Raw genomic sequence first — 20,222 nt, forward strand, 5'->3', positions numbered from 1 at the left:
CCCCCTGACTAGTCTACAACCCACCTGGCACTATACACAGTTATTCCATATTATTGACTATATTCCCTATACTTTACACCCCTATGACTATATTGTAACTACCACTTTGTACTTTTTAATCCCTTCACCTTTTTCACTCTGCCCCCAACTCCCTCCCATCTATCACCAAAATAAATCTAGTACACATCTAACACCATACATAGTTATTAAAACATTATTGACTATATGCCTTATGCTATACCCTACGTCCCCATGACTACTTTATAACAACTAATTTGTACTTCTAATTTGTACTTCCCCCTTTTCACCCAACCCTCCCAATGCCCCTCCCATCTGGCAATCATCAAAATATTCACTGTATCTATGAGTTTGTTTCTGTTTTGTTTGTTTATTTTGTTCTTTAGATTCCACATATAAGCAAAACCACACTGCATCTGTCTTTCTCTGTCTGACACTCCACTCAGCACAGTACCTTCCAGGTCCACCCATGCCGCGACAGAGGGCAAGAGCCCGTTCCCATCCATGGCCGATCAATATTCCACTGTATATATGTACCACCTCCTCTTTATCCATTCATCCATCGATGGACACCCAGGCTGCCTCCCCATCTTGGCCATTGTAAGCAATGCTGCAATGAACGTATGGATGTACACGTCCCCTCAAAGTAGCGTTTTGGGTTTCTTCAGATAAACACCCTGAAGTGGGATCACTGGTCCTTCTCCGTCGCTTGTTATAGCCTTTGTTTTAAAGTCTATTTTGTCTGGTGTAAGTATTGCTAGCCCAGATTTTTATTTCATTTTGTTTCCATTTTTATGAAGTATCTTTTTCCATCCCTTTATTTTCAGTCTGTGTGTGTCTTTAAATATGAAGTGAGTCTCCTGTAGGCAGCGTGTGTAAGGGTCTTGTTTTCACATCCGTTCAGCCACCCTATATTTTGATTGGATTATTTAATCCACCTACATTGAAAGTAATTGTTGATAGATAAGTAATTATGGCCATCTAATTATTCATATCTTTGATCTTCATTTGTTTGTTTTCTCTTTTCTTCTGCTTAAAGTAGTCCCTCCAATATTTCTTGTAATACTGGTTCGGTGATAATGAACTCCTTTAGCTTTTTCTTGTCTGGGAAGCTCTTTATCTGTCCTTCAATACTAAATGATAGGTTTGCTGGGTAGAGTAATCTTGGTTGCAGGTCCTTGGTATTCATCAATTTGAATATTTTATACAAATCCCTCTGGCCTGTAAAGTTTCTGTTGAGAAATCAGCTTACAGTCTTATGGGAGATCCCTAAGGTAACTAACTGCTTTTCTCATGCTGTTTTTAGGGTCCTTTCTTTGTCATTAATCTTTGGCATTTTAATTATGATGTGTTGTGGTGTAGGACTCCCCTGGTTCATTAAAATTTTAATAGAGGCACTATCCAAATATTGAACAAACCTATTCATATAATAAAACCAACTTGAACTTAATATATCACCTTAGTAATACATTAGTAAGGCTTAATTTGCTAATACATCATTCAGGATTAATTCTTTAGTCAGGAGAGAGATTTAGGCCATAATTTCCTTTTTTTTTTTTTTGTATTCTTTGAATTTGGCATCAAGTTCATACCATTTTCCTTAAAGAAGTTGGGTAATGTTCCCCTTTCTATATTTTCTGAAAATGCATATGTATATAAGATCGAAATTATATGTTTCTTATATGTTTGATAGGACTCATAAAACTTTCTGAGCCTAGAGTTTTCTTTATGGGATTTTTTGATCTAGTTATTTGATTTCTATTATTTCTATATAACCAAACAAATGTTGTATTTTTTTTATGTAACTATATAGATTTCTATTTTGATTAATAATTTATATTTTTCTAGATACTTGCCTAATTTACATGTACTTCAAAACCTTTTGCCATTGGTTGTTTAGAAAATTTTAAAATACCTGTTGCATATTTTATTTGTTCATTTATTCATTCATAATATTTTTAAGTTGTGCCCTTTATCTTTTGATTAGAGTTTATCAATTATATTAATCATTCCAATTTTGTCTTTGTTAATACCGTTTATTTGGTTTTTCTCTTTATAATTATGTCCGTTCTTACCTTGATTATATACTTCCTTTTACTTAGAGTTCATTGAGTTTTTTCTTTTTTTATAATTTCTTAAATTAGATGTTTATGTCATTAATTTTCAACCTTCCTTCATTTTAAGAAGCTTTTAGGACCACAAATTTATAATTCTCAGGTCAAGATGGCTGAGTAGATAAATGCTGTGTTTGCCTCTTCTCATGACCACATCAAAATTACAACTAAACTACAGAACAACCATCGCCTGAAGAATCGCCTGAAGTTCAGCTCAACTGAAGTCCTACAACTAAGGACATACAGAAGAAGCCACCTCAAGACTGATAGGAGGGGCAGAGATGCAGAATAGGCTGGTCCCAACCCCCATGTGACCATTAAAAATTGGAAGGGATACCTCAGCTGCAGAGGTTGCCCCTGGAGCAGAGATCCTAGCCACACACAGGTCCCCCAGTCCAGAGTTCCATTGCTGAGGTGAGAAGTCCCCATAACTTCTGGCTGTGAAAACCAGAGGAGATTGTGGTTGAATGAGATGGAGAGTGGCTAGAGTCCTAGGTGTTCCACTTAAAGGGCCTGTACACAGACTTACTCATGGACAGACTCACTCTGACCTCCCGTGCTGGGGCAGCAACTTAGAAGGCACCAGGGACATACAAGGAGGAACTGAATTTTCTGGCTTCAGGGCGAGAGTTGAAGGGGCAGCTTTCTCCCAGACAGAAGTGCTGGCAGAAGCCATTGTTTCTTCATTGAGCCCTCCCCCCTCCTTGCCTGCAGACAGAGGCTGTGCCATGTCTGAATCTTCATCAGCTAACATCATTCATTCAGCCACCCTGATGATTCTCTGAGACCCTGCCCTACACAACTTTCAGGCACACACAAGCCACTTCCAGTGGCTTTTCCATACAAACAGCCAGTCTTGCTCATGTTATTGCTTTTAGTAAAATCTATGAAAGGTTCACAAAACCCAAAGAAGCAGCATCTGGCTTCAGCATGTCCCGTACCTCTTGCTGAGTAGTCCCAAGCCTGGCACTAGTGGCAGGCAGCATCAGTTTGCGACTTGGCATCTTGAGGCACTTCCAAGCCCAGCATGGGTGGTGGCCATCTGCAGATTGTTTTGTGTTTCATGCCAGGTGTCCTCAGGCAGGGTACAGGCTGTACCTGATCTTGGCCTGCCTTCTCAGGAGGCCCTAGGGCTGGCATTCCTGGTGGCCAGCTTCAGACCTAGCCAGAGCACCACCAGGCCAACTCCAAAAACAACACACCCAAAAGGCAGACTCGACAGGCCCCAGAGCCCTGCTAAAGTGAATCCTGGTACATCAGGTCAGCCCCTGCACAACAGCTCCTGCACTGTAGTCACAGCCAGTCCTCAAAACCAACCAGCTTGCAGAGGTCAATCCCTCCCACTAATGTGCAAACAGCAACCCAGTCTCAACTACAACAGGAGGGCACACACAACTCACACAAGGAACACACCTGGAGCACCCAGCTCTGGTGACCAAGGCGACTGCACCACTGAGCCCCACAGGACACCTACTACATAAGGCCACTCTGCTAAGACCAGGAGGCATAGCAGCCCTACCTAATACATTGAAACAAGCACAGGGAGACAGTCAAAATGGGGAGACAAAGACACATGTCCCAAATGAAAGAACAGAACAAAGCTCCAGAAAAAGAACTAAATAAAATGGAGACAAGCAATCTACCAGACACAGACTTCACAAGATTGTTTATAAGGATGCTTAATGATCTCAGGGAGAACTTCAACAAAGACATAGGAAACATAGACATGGAGATAGAAAACAAAAAAAGAAGAAGCAGAGGTACAAATCAGCAATTTGGAAGATAAGGTAGCAGAAGACACCCAATCAGAACAGCAAAAAGAAAAAAAAAACGAGGGAAAAGTTATTTGCTTACATTAAATTGACAATGGATTAGGATGTAGAATACATAAGGTATACCTACAATTAGAAAAAGTCAGGAAATAATAAGTAGGAAAAAAATGATCAAAAGATATAAATAAGTCTTAAATAGCCTTAATCTGGAAACATCTCAAATGTCAATGGAGAATAGAATAGATAAATAAATTATGGTATAATAGCATGTTGTAGAGAAATAATAATAATAATAATAAAAATGAACCTCACAGCTTTGGGTATAACATGTAAAATTTTCCAAAAATGATGTTAAATAAAAAAACTAAAAGTTATAGAAGAATATACATAGCATTTATTTTATTTAACAAACATTTTTAAGCATATAATTACTAGTGTTGGATCAGGTATTTTACAATTATTAATTTACTTAATATTCTAAACAATTCAATAATGTAACTGCTATTATTACCTTCAGTTTACTGATGCAGAAATTGAGACATGGAAAGGTTAACTTTTCATGTTAAGTAACTGCCTGAGGTCACACATCTAGTAATCGGGAGCGGTCAGATATGAATCTAGGCAATCTGGCTCCAGGATTCAGAATATGATTCATTTATATAAAATTCAAAAGCAGGCGCAGCTAAACAACATATTGTTTAGAAATATATATGGCAAAACTATTTTAACATGTAAAAAAAAAGATTAGTACAAAATTCACAATTACCTGTGGCAGTGGAAGGAAGGGAGTGCAACCTGGAAAGGAAACACAGAACAGTTAAAGAAATTGGCAACATTATCTTTTTTGTATTCCTCTCCCCCACCCCAGTTTTATTGAGATGTAATTGACATACAGCCACATATTAGTTTAAGATGTGCAACACAATAACTTGACTTACATATATTGTGAAATTATTACCACAATAAGTGTGGTTAACATCATATATATACACACACACAAAAGGAAAGGAAAATGTTTTTATTGCCTTGTGATGAGAACTCTTAGCAATGTATTCTTTCTTAAGAACATCTGGGAGGTATGTATATGGATGCTAATTTTATTAGTTAATATTATTGTTCTTTTAAGTGTACAGATCCATTATATACAGTCTTTCTTGGTATGCTTATTTCTCAATTTTTAAAAACAGAGACTCCCTGCAGTAGAAGAGACACACCTGTACTTCCAGAAGTTTTCTATGAGCCAAGTGATTGCCAGAGAAGGGAAGTGGGCTAAATTGTCTTGAAAGGAACCTACCCAACAGGACAGCCACTCAGGGTGAGGGGACGCCAACAAAAAGAGAGTGTGTGGGTAGGATCTAAGAAACTAGGGCCTGCCTAAAAGAGCACGGTGTAATTGAGGGTGTTGGTCAGTGGAAATGGGGAGAGGTGTCCAGAGAGCTCACAAAAGCAGCCTGAGAGAGAAGAGTCAGTATCTGAACATCTGCCAGATAATAACTGAACCCTGAAAGTAAGAGCTTGAAGTAGTAGAGGGTGAAGGGATGAAAATGTCAAAGAACCAAGTAGAAGAGTGAAGAATGAAGGGTCAGGAGAGAAGCTTTGAACTGGATAAGATTAAATTCTTGATATTACACTGAAGTGGACTTTTGATGTCTACAAATGAGCCTTTTTGTTAATTCATGAGAGTGACAGGAAACAGTTAAGGGGAATCTGCCTGAGATAGTATCTAAAACGGAAGATTTTACAGAGCTTGTCTGAAGCCCAGTGGGAAGAGTAAGTAGTTTCCTGTTTGCATTTTACCAAGTTCAATAAACTAACAAATTGAGGTTATACATAAGTCTCTATTCCCTTACCTTTTTAAAACAACAACTTCACTGAGTTATGATTCAAGTACTTTAATATTAAACCTTTTAAAGTTTATAATTCAGTGGTTTTTAGTATATTTACAAGGTTGTAAAGCCATCATCACTATCTAATTCTTGAACACCTACAAAATGGACACTACATGTATCATCCTCTTTCTCCCCTGCCCATTATGCAATACCTAATGTAGTTCCTGTCTCTATGGATTTGTCTTTTCTGGGAATCTCATATAAATGGAATCATGCAATATGTGGTCTTTTGTGTCTGGCTTCTTTTACTTAGGATGGTGTTTTCAAGGTTCATTCATGTTGTAGAATATATACCATGTTCCATACTTTCTGTGCCTATTAGTATTCCAATGTGTGACATTTGGTTTATCCATTCCTGAGTAGACATTTCAGTTTATGCTTTTTGACTATTATGAACAATGCTGCTATGAACATTCATGTACAAGGTTTTGTGTGAACATACGCTTTCAATTCTCTTAGGTATATACCTGAGAGCAGAATTGCTCGAGCATATGATAAACTCTGTGTTTAATATTTTGAGGAACAAACTGTTTTCCATGTGAATGCATGATTTTACAACCTCATCAGCAGTATATGAAAATTTCAATTCTCCTTCTCCTCACTAACATTTATTGCCCATCTTTTATTTAGCCATTATAATAGGAGTAAAATGGTATCTTACTGTGGTTTTGATTTGCATTTCCTTATGACTAATGATGTTGAACATCTTCTCATTAGCCATTTGTATATCTTCTTTGGGGAAATGTCTTTTTAGATCCTTTACCCATTTTTAATTGGGTTATGTCATTTTATTGTTGAATTGGAAGAGTTTTGTATATATTCTAGATACAAATCCCTTATTACATATGTGATTTACACATAGAGGGGGTGCCAAAAAAAGTATACACATTTTAAGAAAGGAAAAAAAAGAAACTGTTAAAATTGTAATACTCAATATATACCAATAACAAAAGATGAACACAGGTCATGTGTGTGTGTATATATATATATATATATATATATATATATATATTTTTTTTTTTTTTTTTTTTTTTTTTTTTGACACCCTGGTATTTTCTCCCATTCTGTGGATTGTATTTTCACTTTTTTTCTCTCCTTTCACCACATGGAGTTTTTGTTGTACAGAAGTTTAAGATGATTTCGTAGCTGAATTTATCAATCTTTTTTCATATGAGTTTTGGCAAATCATTTTCCTCTTTTTTTCTTAGTTTTTCTCTAAGGCATTTTCTCCTAAACTTCAAATTTTTGAAGAGTCTGAAATTATTGGCTGTTATTTTTCTTGATCTAATTATAAAAACTACTGCATATAATTCTTCAAAAACTTAGTTATATATCTTGCCTAGAATCGTGCCATGTCCATGAATCCAGTGAATAAATATTAAATAACACTTTCAAATTTATACTCAAACTTTACACTCTTATTAAAGGTTGTCAAATAATTCTTTTTAAAAATTCGAATCTTAAAATCAAATTTGGTTTTGCACATCTCACTAGTGAATAATGCCAATGCAAAATAAAGTTTTAAGTATAAGAAATTCTGTATAACTCTTACCATTTTACTAAGAAGGTTTAAAGCCTTTTGTTTTGTTTTATTTTTTAAAAAATCATTGGTAGAACAGTAGTTGCTCCTTGAGGGGCTGAGAAGTAACAACAGACATTTGAGCCTTTGTATTTGGAAAGAACACTTTTGTTCAGTCCAAAAGCCCTTAAAGTTCCCAGGCACCAGTAAAAAGGGTGTTTCCCAACTCTGAGTGACACCTGAATACATGTCATTCACAACAAACGAAGAGTTTCAATGTGTTCAGGCAGGAGATTAAATAGAGAGCCTTTTCAGAAGAGAACAAAAGTGCCTTCAGTTTGGAGTTCAATTAATTTCACCTGTTACCAGAACTCTAACATTCTTTCTTGTTTTCTGTTCCAAGCCATATCTGCAACAATTATGACAATAAGTAAAGTCAGTTATTGTTCTGAACATTGTTCTGTATTCTTGTTCATATATCCAGACTCCTGGAATTACTCTTACAAATATACATTGTTTGAATTTTGAGCAGGCTAGGAAGTTAGTGGCATTATTCTCAGAGTGTTGCATTTAAAATTGAATAAGTAAACTAAAAGCATATAGTTATACAAAATTTCTTTTCATGGCAATAAGACTTACAAATATTGCAGAATGGAGATCCAAGATGGCAGAGTAGATACACATTGTGACTGCTTTTTTCCATAAACATATTAAAATTACAATAATAGAACAATTAACCTGTGGAATCATCTGACATCTAGCTGAACAGAAGTTTTATAACTAAGGATATAAAGAAGAAGCCACGTTGAGACTGGTAGAAGGGGTGGAGATGTGAAACAGGCTAGCTCCAAACCTCTGTTGGCAGTTGAGAACCCAGAGGGATATCTCAGCTGCAGAGGTTCCCCTTGGAGGAGAGACCTTGTGAGAGACCACAGCTGCAAACCAGTTCCCCAGCCTGGAGTAGTGATGCTGGAAGAGAAGCACGAACAACATCTGGCTATGAGAAACAGTGGGGATTCTGACCATTTGGGCTGGGACGGAAGGCTGTGGGAAACCCAGACATCATCTCAAACGGCCCATGTACCGACTCTCTCACTCGCAGGCACTCACCTTAGACGCTGACAAAGGGACGGTAGCTTGGAGGGTGTTGGAGACATATGAGGGAAGACTGAGGTGTGTAGCTTCAAAGCAAGGGCTAGGGGACAGTCACCATTATTCCTCTGTGGGGTCCTCTTCCTGTGCAGTCAGCAGACAGGCAACATCTTTCCTGTGTTGAGCCCTCCCCCATAGGCCAAATCTGAATCTGATTGGTCTGGTGAGCTCTGCTTGCTCCACCCTGCTGACTCTCTGGGACCCAGCCCCACCCAACTCACCCAACACCAGAGGCACTTTCTCTGAGAGCAGCCAGCCCCTCCTACATTTTACTCTTCCTTGGAAAACTATTAGAATCCCTGGACACCCAGTGGGTGATGGCTGGCCTCTGTGTGCTCTGAGACTTTTGCTGAGTAGTTCCAGGCTCAGCACCAGCACCAAAACAGAGTCTACATTAACCTGTTGACCACAATTCTTCCCATTCAAGTGACTCCCTGAGACCCCGCCTCACCCAACTTGCATACCACACGAGGCTTTATCAGTAGCTGAACCTGAAGGGAGCTGGCAGGTGGCAGCAGGCCTCGGGGTGTCCTGGCAGTTTGAGGAGCTACCCCAAGCCCTGTACTGGTGGCAGACATCCTCAGTTTGCAGTGAGGCCTCTCCCACACACCTCCAGGGTTAGCACAGGCAGTGACCAACTGTGGATTGCTTCACAGTCCCCAGCCAGTCACAGGGAGTGGGTAACCTGGGCCTGCACCAGAGCCCTCGCAAAAGGCCCCAGAACCAACATACTTGAAGGTTGGCTCAGACCACAGCAGAGCTCAATTAGCCCTACAAGCATCACACCCTACAAGCAGAGCCCAATTAGCCCTACAAGCAGCACACCAGAGTAGTCTCAATAGGCACCAAAGCTTGCCGGGGCAAATTCCCCTAAATAGGGTAAGCCCCCGCACAGCAGTCTGTAAGCTGTGGACATGGCCAAACTCCACAGCCAAGCAGCCTGAAGGTCAATCCCACCCACTGAGGTGCCAACAGCAATCAAGGCTCAACTATAATAGGAGGACACACACAGTCCACAGAAAGGTCACTCTTGGAGCCTCCAGAGCAGGTGACCATGGAGATTGTGCGAGGGCCCCATAGGGAACCCACTACCAAAGGCCACTCTACTAAGACCAGGAGGCATATGGCTTAAAAGTGAGAAAATTCAAACCTGAGCAAAAGCTAAGCAAGGATACTTGCATGTCTACGATTTGCTTTTCCATGCATATGCTTCTTGGTTTTAAAAGCAACATAGGTAAAGACAGATAGGACCCGGAAAAGAGAGGAGGAAATTTATTTAGCTTATTCCACCCTATTATTGTATTGAAGGAATATTCCAGTTGTCTTTGTAGGAAATCAATTTCCCCCACCCACATAGAAAACTTTGGTTATTTTTCAACCATGGCTAAATGCCAATTTTTCCGCATTACTTGAAAGACATTTCAAAGTTTCCTTTTAAAAAAATCACTGTGTAAATGCATAATGATAAGAATTGTAAGATCTTTGGGGTTCCCCCCGCCTCATTGATGATGAATTCCTCGCTAAGCAAAGCTTTATCTGTAGAACTGCACAACACACACCCTGCACAGACCCTGCCATACTAAGTGCTGTAAATGAGGATAGATAGTGATATTTTTTGTTCTCAGTACATTGGAATGTTGATTTTTCCGAATTCCTCATGCAGCATAATAAAAGGACTTTAAATTTCATATAAAATCCACTTTGAGTACTCCTCTCAGAGCTGTCAGCCCAGAACTCAACTGATAAAGTGATTCCACTGGGCTAAGGTGGGGCCTATTAAAACATTACATCATTCTGTATACACTGAACCATGGAAGGATCTCATACAGTACCTCCATGAATAGCTTGTCCAGTGAACATTTCAATGACTCAAGCAGTAATGATTCTTCTCTTGCTTGAGAAAATATTTTGTAAGCTACTCATCTTGCTCTTAGGAAATTTAGACATATTGAGTCTTTGAGCTACACAAAACATTTGAGATCACCAAGTCCAGAATTCTCAGTTTTGAAAGTTATCCAAGATCTAGAAGGTGGAAGAATTGGAACTAAAATCCTGGTCGCCTGTTCTTTTCACTACTCAACACTGATTCCTAATTGTTTAAGGTAAAAATAAGTGATTTTATTTTAAGAACACTCTTCTGTTCCATATGTAGTACAATTAAGGATGTATTTCCTAATCTATTTTTCTCATGCCAGGAAGTTCTTCAATTTCATATTTATATTTTTGACATTATAGTATCTATTCAGCTTTTTAAAATATGTAAACAAAACACTTAGAGTTTCTCCCAGAGAAATTGTCATTTGATAAATTAATTACATTTAAGATTTTAAAAATACTAAAACTAAGTGAAGTTAGTGGCACTCATTGAGCTGTCAGTTACTCATTTTGGGAATGTAGCTTAAGACCCATATTTTAAAGTAAGACTTAGGCATAAAACATATAGACACTAACAAATATCTACATGTTTTTAAAATATCACAGGAAACTGTTTCATTGTGCAGCAAACTAGCAACCCCATCTTTTCCCAATGACTATACGGATAATGTAATATAATCTGAAATTACAATTTCATTCCTCTTAAGCATTTTGTGCAGGCTTAGCCATTAACTGAGTTACTATGTTATTTCTTAAGATTGTTTACATAGAGTCCAAGATTTTTTCCATATGAATTTCATGACATAAAATTTGCCCTGAATTGCTCTGAAATGACTCTCTTTCACTTGGAATTCTCTAGAACTCTTCACTTATGAACAGCATCTGACTACTTAACCCAAGAGACAAAATCTAATTGGATGAAGCTTCCAGGGATTTTTCTTCTTTGTACATAGCCATTATCAAACAAGTCCTCCTCTTGGCATAGCATCAAGACCCAGACTACCTCATCCCCCTGCAACCTAGAGTGACCACTGAACGTTTTGGAATCAGACTACACCTGGGTTTAAATGTTGACTCTGCCACTTAATAGCTGTGTCACCGTGGGAAAATTAAGGAATCTTGTAGTGCCACAGTTCGCTCATATGTTAATAAAACAATAATTCCTATTTTTCAAGGCTGTTGTAAAGATTGTGTCAAGTCATATGTATAAACTGCCTCCAAAGAGTGTCTAAAACGTAGTACTCATATTATTACCCTTCAGACAGTCACTTTTGTCTTCTAATTCTTCAGGTACTTATAGATCCTCATATTTCAAATGACCAAAACTAATGCTGAAGTCATACTCTCTCAGTATTACTTTCTATGCTAATTTATCTTACTTTTTAACTTCCTTTTTATTAAGGTATGTAACCCTTAATTATCACATTGCTGCCATGTGCTCATTATGGTAAGACCTTTCCAGTCTGGGCTTTCTCTCTTGGCAAGACCAAATCCTTAATTATGTACTTTTCCCTTAGCCACATAGCCAGGGATTGCAGAGCTCCTTAAGATTAATTAAAACTGCTACCATTCCTGCTGCAAAGCTGCCTCTATTTTAGACTGCTGAATCAGTTAAGGGTTAAGTGTTTTATCACAGAACAAATCAACGAAAAATCTGGAAGTGGAAGCCAAAAAGCTAGATTACCAGCTCTTTGTGACACTGAAAGAACACTTCCATTGACTAATTTCCTCTTCTGTGGGGTTTCAACAATACCTTAGTGAGAATCTGCCTAGAGACAGGAGCGCTTTCCTGTACTGTGATACGGTGTATCCGCACACTCACAGACAATTCCCCATTGACTTGAACTGTAGAAAGGGAAGGCTGGCACATTACTTAAGAAGGGCAAGTCAACGTAATTAACAATTGCACTTACTCCTCGCTTTCCTACAGCAATAGCTCTTTGTATTGCTTAACCATTGGATATTTATGGTGCAGGCTTCCTGCTTAGAAATAACTAGCTAATATTAACCAATTTAATTCAGCTTTATTAGGTAACTGAATTTTGACTATTTTTTCCAGATCATTACTGTAATACGTAATCTGGCTCAAATTTCAATACATTTCTCCTTGGCACATAAATGGAAATATCTCCATATTCTTCAGCACACAGTGATTTAATTTTTTGTATCTTCATGGAAGCTGAAAGGAAGAGAAAATATATCCTTTTATTAATTAATGATTTTGTGTTTAACTTTAATAATACAGTTTTGTGCCAAAACCCAGAATGAATTATCTCTCATAAACTAATCTTTGAAATTATGAATTTAATGTTGTAATAGTTGAATGTTATTCATCAGAGTGATAGAGATCTAAGGAAAATTCTCAAAACTAGCAAGTGGGTGCCAAAAAATGATAAACATGACTTGTATTCATCTTTTGTTATCAATATATATTGAGTATTACAATTTTAATAGTTTTTTCCTTTCTTAAAATGTGTATACATTTTTTTGGCACCCTCTGTATATATGAAACTATTACTTGGTGTGTATGTGTGTATGTAAATACCATGGTGAGATAAGTTTTGAATTAAAGCAAATTTAATTCTATGATATAAACTGCTTATGAAGATATTTCACCTGTCAGTGTTTACATGCCATTTTTTTGGCATTTTGAATTATGGTTCTTCAATAATTGAAAATACTTTCCCTCCCAGTATAAGCTCAGTCGTTAAGTATGTATTTAAAAAATGGAGGAGACAAACAGAATAAGCCATAAATTGTACTGTTTAACCATCATTATTATCTCAAATCTCCAAGTTGATGAGCACCTTTGCTTTATAAAATCCATCACTTTAGTGTGTTTATCTTCAGTTGTGGAATAAAAAGAATTTAATATAAAAATAACACAGTTCATGCTTAGCAATTTGAAGGTTCTGACTTACATATCCTAATATACAATCAATTTCAGTTAATAATATTGGTATATATTTTTAATAACAAACCCATAGAATTCCTGGGACTGTTTATCCTTTGTGATGAAATTCAACATAGATTATACCATAAACATTTCTATTCATTATTTATAAATATTGTGGGTGAGATAAAAGGATAAAGTTGAAATAGAGTTCTTTACAGGTCATTTGTTCTCATCTAATGCTAGCCAACTGAAAACATTACACAAGAGCATGGTTTTCTAGCTAGTAAACCAGGTTCAAAAACGTTTCCCAGTTTAATACAAATACATGTATTCAGAAAAGGAAATTGCTGTGTCAGGTGTTGATATGTGCCAGGCAGATTGTTTCCTGTTTTGGAAATCACTGTACTCAGTTAATCAGAACTGAGATGGTTCTATTCATCCTCTACAACGGGAATTGGCCAGCTCAGTGAGAATGACTTCCAACTATTTCAATGGAATTGAAGCCCAGGTTATAAGACTCACTAGATACCTAAATATAAAGCATTTGGGCTCTTTTCCTATAAATGAGAAGAGTTTATTTCTACATGCTGAGATTTTTAAAATTTTTTTTCATATTTTGCATCTTTATACCAACAGAATTTTGGACTTTGAATTTAATTTTCTATTTATGTTATCAATCTTATGAAATCCCTCTAGTAAGATGAGATGTAATTTTACAGTTACAGGAAATTCTTGGCTACATACATTAGTAGAGGCACAATGTTTTGGAAACTACATTTTAGCCAATAACTCCATTTTCCCCAATCATATTCTCTATATAACTGGCTATTAATAAGCAAACTAATTGACTAAATTTTATACTATTCTTAACTTTTACTATTAATTGCTTTGTACAACTCACACTCGAACCTCTCTTCCTTAGGTAAATGTACCATACTCTTTTTTTATAGAACTTTTCCCCTGACCACCTGTTTTGAGTAGGAGGTGCCAATGGTATTAACCCAATCACCTGTAGCTGCAGTGATTGGACCAAGACAGGCTAATAGCAGGCATTCCCCAAGATTTTTCTAATTTAAGCAAGAAGGGGAAAGATTAACCCTTGGGCTGATCTGTTGTGAGGAGTGGCTTTGACTACAGTGGAGGAGCAGGAGTCACTTTATCAGGGCTCTGGGTCCTGCCCAGTCTGCCCTTTGGGTGTGTCATCCTTGGTGATAGCTGGGTGATGCCCTGGCTCATTCTGATACTGGCCACGGGGCATGCAAACTCTGGGGCCTCCTGGGATGGTCCCCGCCACAGGCCAAGTTCAGCCACAGCCTGTGCCCTGCCTGAGGACACCTGGCATGAGCCACAAAGCAATCTGCAGATGGCCACCACCCATACTGTGCTTGGGGGTGCCTGGAATGGCCAAGGCGCGAACCAAGGCTGGCTGCCACTAGGGCCAGCCTTGGGGCTGCTCAGCAAGAGGTATAGGACACACCAAACCAGATACTGCTAATTTAGGTTTTGTGATCCTTTGAGAGATTTTTGGCAAGTCCGCAGCGTGAGAAAGACAGGCCGTCTGTATGGAAAAGCCACTGGAAGCGGCTAACCCGAAAATTGGATGGGACAGGGTCTCAGAGAATCTTTAGGGCAGGGCAGACAAAAGGTGTTAGCCAGGTTGATGGGGATTCAGATATGGTGTCTGCCTGCGTCTACACGCCAGAAGTGGGGAAGGCTCAACAAAGAAACAATGGATTCTGCCAGGCCTCCTGTCTGGGAGAAAGCTGCCCCTCCAGCTCTCTCCCTGAAGGCAGACAACTTAGTTCCTCCCCGTATGTCCCTGGTGCCTGTTGAGCTGCTCTCCCAGCACTGGAGCTCAGAGCAAGTGAGTCTGTCAGTGAGTAAGTCCACGTACAGGTCCTTTAACAGGAGGGCCTGAGAGTATAACTGCCTGTCTCACTCAGCCACAAGCTCTGCTGGTTTTCGCAGCCAGAAATTACAGGGATTTCTCTCGCCAGCACTGGAACCCTGGGCTAAAAAGCCTATGGTGGGGCTGGGACCCCTCACTCCTCTGGGGGTCCTCTGCAGCCAAGGTATCCCTTCTGATTTTTAACAGTCTCACACGGATGTGGGACCAGCCCATTCCATGTCTTTGCCCCTCCTACCCATCTCGAGGTGGATTCTTCTTTATGTCCTTTGTTATAGGACTTTGGTTAGACTCCAGGCAATCATCAATGATGTTGTTCTGTAGTTGTAATTTTGATGTGGTCATGAGAGGAGGCAAGCACAGCATTTACCTACTCTGTCATGTTGACCAGAAATCCCTCACTGCCTTTTTTTGTTTAAGCCTCAGGACCACCTACTGAGCCAGGAAGGCAGGGACGCTATTTGCAATGTTTTTTAAATGGAAAAATGTCCGTGCACCTGTTGCATACTGTAGTGACAGCCTACCAGGGACAAAGCATGTAGGGAGTGTGCTCAACAGTTATTTCTCTCACATGAGGTATAAATGCTTTGCTGTTTCAAATATTCCTGTGGAAAGCATGAGGCCTAACAACTGCCTCAATGACTTTTTCTGTGAGAGAATCTATCCTACCTTTCATTTTTAACAAGTAAGAGTAACTGTTTTCCAAAGGCAAGAAAACTTTATAAAATAATTTATATAATGAGAGATTTTAAAAGGGAAAAATTGAGAGAAAAAGATAGAGAGAAGGTGATTTTTGAGCCATTTCCTTCATCATGGAAGGTTCTATGAAACAATTTTGCTCTGGAGATTCCTATTTTAAAAAATTCAGTTTTAAATAAAATCTTTGGATATAATTATTAGGGTCACACCAAGTTATATTTTTCCCTTAGGTCTTATAGAGACTCTACGTTTTTTTTTTCTTTTTTTGTGTATCAAAAACAAAACAAAAGAGTGGTGTGTTCTTACATCACTGGAATATTACTCAGCAATGAAAGTGAACAAATTACAGGTACACACATAATAGATAAACCTTATAATCATAATGTTGTACAAAATATTTAAGATACAAAAGAAATCTATTAGTATACATACATTTATACAAAGTTCAGCAAAAGGGACACATACATAGGTCGGTAAAAGAAACTATAACAAAATCAAGGAAGTGATTATCATAAAATCACTATAATAGTTATGTCGAGGATACAGGAAGGAAGATACACTCTGGAAGGCATACATAAGTGGGCTTCTCAGTTAACAATGTTCTATTCCCCAATTTGTGTGTTGGTAACATTTGCGTGTTTCTATAAACTTTCCTGAATGTGTTATATTTTGCAATAAAAATAGGCTAAAATCACTGTCATCGTTAATTGAAATTGCCCACTTTGAAAATATCAAATCATTTAAAAACTGATACAACTGAGAGATTATTCACATCTGCATGAAATCTAGATGTGAGTGTACAAATTTTTAGTATGCAAGGTATAGTGTTACCTTTTAGTGATGAGGGGAAAGTCCTTAATTTAAAAATGTTGGCAGTAGATTATAGTAGACATACTTAAACAGAAACAAAATCATTTCTTATTCCCTGGGGGTTTGCATAAACTAGATGGCATATTTTTATTCTATAAGTGGTTAGATGTTTTAAATATCTTTGTTGAGTTGCTGTCATTTTCTTCTAGATGTCATGTTAAATAAAAGATTAATGGAAGTGTTCGTAGATTTAGGTGTTTGTTGATACTGATCAGTTGGAAGCATTTATTAAGGACAAGTTAGCACAGATATTCTCCTACTGTCGCTAAATCGAAACTAGGTTCAAAAATTTCAGTTGAAAATGCTTCAAATATTCAAAACAATCTCTTGTGCTATTATAAGTTGGAAGGCTCTAGAGGTTTTATCATTAGATACTTGTACAGACAAAAGGATGATTCGTGCTCAATTATTCCTAGAACCTGAGGTTGTTGTTTATAACAAGGTGAACCTGGATCATTTAAAAACTGATACAATCATTTAAATGATACAATCATTTAAAAACTGATACAACTGAGAGATTATTCACATCCAGATCATATCAGACCCACCATGATCTGGAGTAAGGGCAAGATGCAATGACTTCCTCATTTTGTAATGACTACATTATGTTGGTGGATATTTAGGATATTTCCAATTTTAAATGAGAATTTATGGACATTATACGAGGACTATCACTATAATCTATCATGCAGAATCCAGGGAAAAATCAAATAAATATCAGCAAGAATGGAGGAACCAAGGCAACTCCGCAGCAGGAATCCTTTGACTTTCCTTTCAGAGCTCTATGATTAATATGTCTTTCAGTTCAAATTCTCTAGAGGATGTCAGGTTATTCCAGCTGGAGTCAAGAGCTGCACTTGATCCAATTAGGTTTGACAAAGGGCCAGGGTCACATAGATAAAAACATGGCTGTCAAGAACCAACATCTAAGATGGAATACAGAGCCCATATCTGATTTGATTTTCTTTCTAGTACTTACACAGTGTCTTACCATCTCCACAGAAAGAGTTGTGACAAAGTAGCTCTCTGTAATAAGTTCTCCTCTCATTTTCCCCCTTTACTTCAATGTTTTACTGATGGTATGTGCTAAATTTAAAGAATATTTTTGTGACAGGCCCTAAAGTTCAAGTCCAGAGTGGGCCATCCTTGTGGAGCTGCAATGAAGGAAGGGGAAGGATATTTGCATGAGACCTGAGTCACAGATCCCTGCTTTCAGTATTCAGTGCACTCACTCCTCCTTGCTTTTTTTTTTTTTTTAGCTCCAGACCTACATGTCCAACTGTTGACCAACACCGCCATCTAAATATCCAATGGCATTTCAAATCAGTATTTCCAATACTGAATTTATCTTCTCATAGACTTCTACTTGTTCTGGATTACCTCCATTAATAGCATCTCCAGCCAACTCCTTCCTCATCCTTGCTTTCGAATCAGTGACCAACTCCTATCAGGTCTTCCTTTAAGACCTCTCAAATTACTCCACTTTCCTCTAATCCATTGCTAATGCCCTAGTTTAGGCTACCATCTTCTCTAGTCTGAACAACTGCAATCTTCAACTTATCTGACTCATCTCCTGCCTTTGTTCTCTTTAGCTCCCTGCAACCAGTGACAGCAAAATCTTTTCTTGCAACTATTCTCTTTTCAGAGCAAGCCTGAAGTCTAGCACAGCTAAGCACAGAATAACATTGTGCAACCTGCAAGGCATATCATAAATTTCCCTCTTTTTCCATCTTAGCCTCTCTATGTTCCTTCCTCTTTACCCTTTCTCTCTGTTTCCCTGTAACTCCCTAATTTCTTGCCTCTAGAGCAATAGTTCTGAACTTTGACTGCAAGTTGCAATCACCTGTAAACTTTAAAAAATCCTACCATCCATGTCACCCCAGGCCAATTAAATCAGAACATCTCGGGTGGGGCATAGGGATCAACGTTTTTAAAGCTCCCCAGATGTTCCACTATGCAGCCAAGTTTGGGAGCCTCTGCAAGTCTTTGTATGTTTACTTCATCACCTTAATCCAATCCCCATCCCCACTTTGTTTATTCTTGCCCCTCTTCTCCAAGCTGCCTAGCTTCTACTCATCCTACTTAACTTACGACCCACTTATACTGGGAAGCCTTTCTTGACCATAGAGAATAAGTTAATGTGAATAGATGTAGTTTTTAACAATGAAACTCTCAAGACCTCAAAATTCATATCTATAAATTATCCTTTTGGACCATCTGATATCCATGTAATAAACACTGTTGAAGACCTGTGTTTGTCAGGCTAATAATGTACATTTATTAACTGGGTTAACTACCACTATCAGAGTTTGTGCTAGATGATTTGTCTACATTATATCATTTAATCCTTTCAACAATCTTTAGAAAGTGTTCAAATCCTGTTTTACTGCTGAGAAAACTGAAGCTCAGACAACTTAACAAATTATATATACTACACATATAGATACCAGAACAAAACATTAAAAAAAACCACACACAATATAAAATATACCCGAGGTTCATTTAAAAAAAAATCAGAATATTATAAATGAAAAAGTTTTGAAATCCTTTAAACGAGAAACTTTTTCAAATGTATGTTTTGAAAATGTCAGATGTTTATGGAAAAAGCTGCTCAGCAGCATAGCAGAAAAATAATAAATAACAATGTCGGAAATATCAACTACTGTAATGATTTTATGACATTTTGATAAGTGCATAAAGATTCAGATAAGAGAAATGGCAAATTTGTTTATTTTGCTTTAAGTTGGAAAACAGTTCCTTTACCATTCTAATGTATACTGAAGGGGGGTGCATTTCAAAAGCAATAGTGAAGAACAAAAGCTTAAACAGGGTTTCTAGCAGCTTTAATGCCATAAAGAGCTTTATATTTACTTCATGGTTGACAGACATTAAGATTTAAGAACCATAACATACACCACACCCTTTTTATTCACTATTCCTTTCTCTCTCCACTCCTTTCCTCCCCTCCCCATCCACTCTGACAATCTCTCTTTATTTTTCCAGCTTGCACTGTGTGTTCACCGCCTGTGTAATTACCATAAATAATCAGCAAGATAGGACCTGTGTGGTACAAATACCACACCTTGGTTGTGTTGTGAGCAACCACTCTAAGTGGTGGCAACCTAAACATTTGCACACTTCTTGCCACAATGTTCCACATGTAAGTATTTCAAAATAAGTTAAGTCTTTGAAACTCCAATAGGTGAAATATCTGAATGATTCTCCATGGTTAATACCTGACCCCAAAGTTACCTTCCCCTACTCATTCAAGTGTTGATTGGCCAAAACACTTGACTCTGCATGCCTGGGACGGGTTTTGACTGCAACTCAGAATGATTTCTTCAAATTAAAAACAAAAGACACAAAAACAATTGTTCTTCCCTCTTAAGAACCAAGCTGGGGAAAACAAAACTTTGTTCAGCTATATAACATGTAAAAGCAGCCATATGGTACCTGCTCCTGCCAAGACTAACGTGGAACAATCAACATGACTTCAGGAATTACAGGATCCT

The 20,222-nt window shown here is 37.9% G+C and overlaps 1 protein-coding gene across 3 annotated transcripts in view; it reads right to left on the reverse strand.

The window, feature by feature from the left end:
- ABCD2 (ATP binding cassette subfamily D member 2) overlaps window positions 1–20,222 on the reverse strand; it is a 116,902-nt gene that overhangs the window by 12,639 nt on the left and 84,041 nt on the right. The window contains exon 10 of one of the 3 annotated variants that reach the window (XM_081061337.1): window positions 4,671–4,699. In XM_081061337.1, coding sequence (XP_080917463.1) covers window positions 4,671–4,699 — 29 coding nt within the window. Of the gene's footprint in view, window positions 1–1,049; window positions 4,700–20,222 lie in introns of those variants that run through there. The other 2 variants (XM_081061336.1, XM_081061338.1) reach the window with 2 other exon arrangements.

Source organism: Rhinolophus hipposideros (assembly GCF_964194185.1).
Source record: "Rhinolophus hipposideros genome assembly, chromosome: 9".
NCBI lineage: Eukaryota > Metazoa > Chordata > Mammalia > Chiroptera > Rhinolophidae > Rhinolophus > Rhinolophus hipposideros.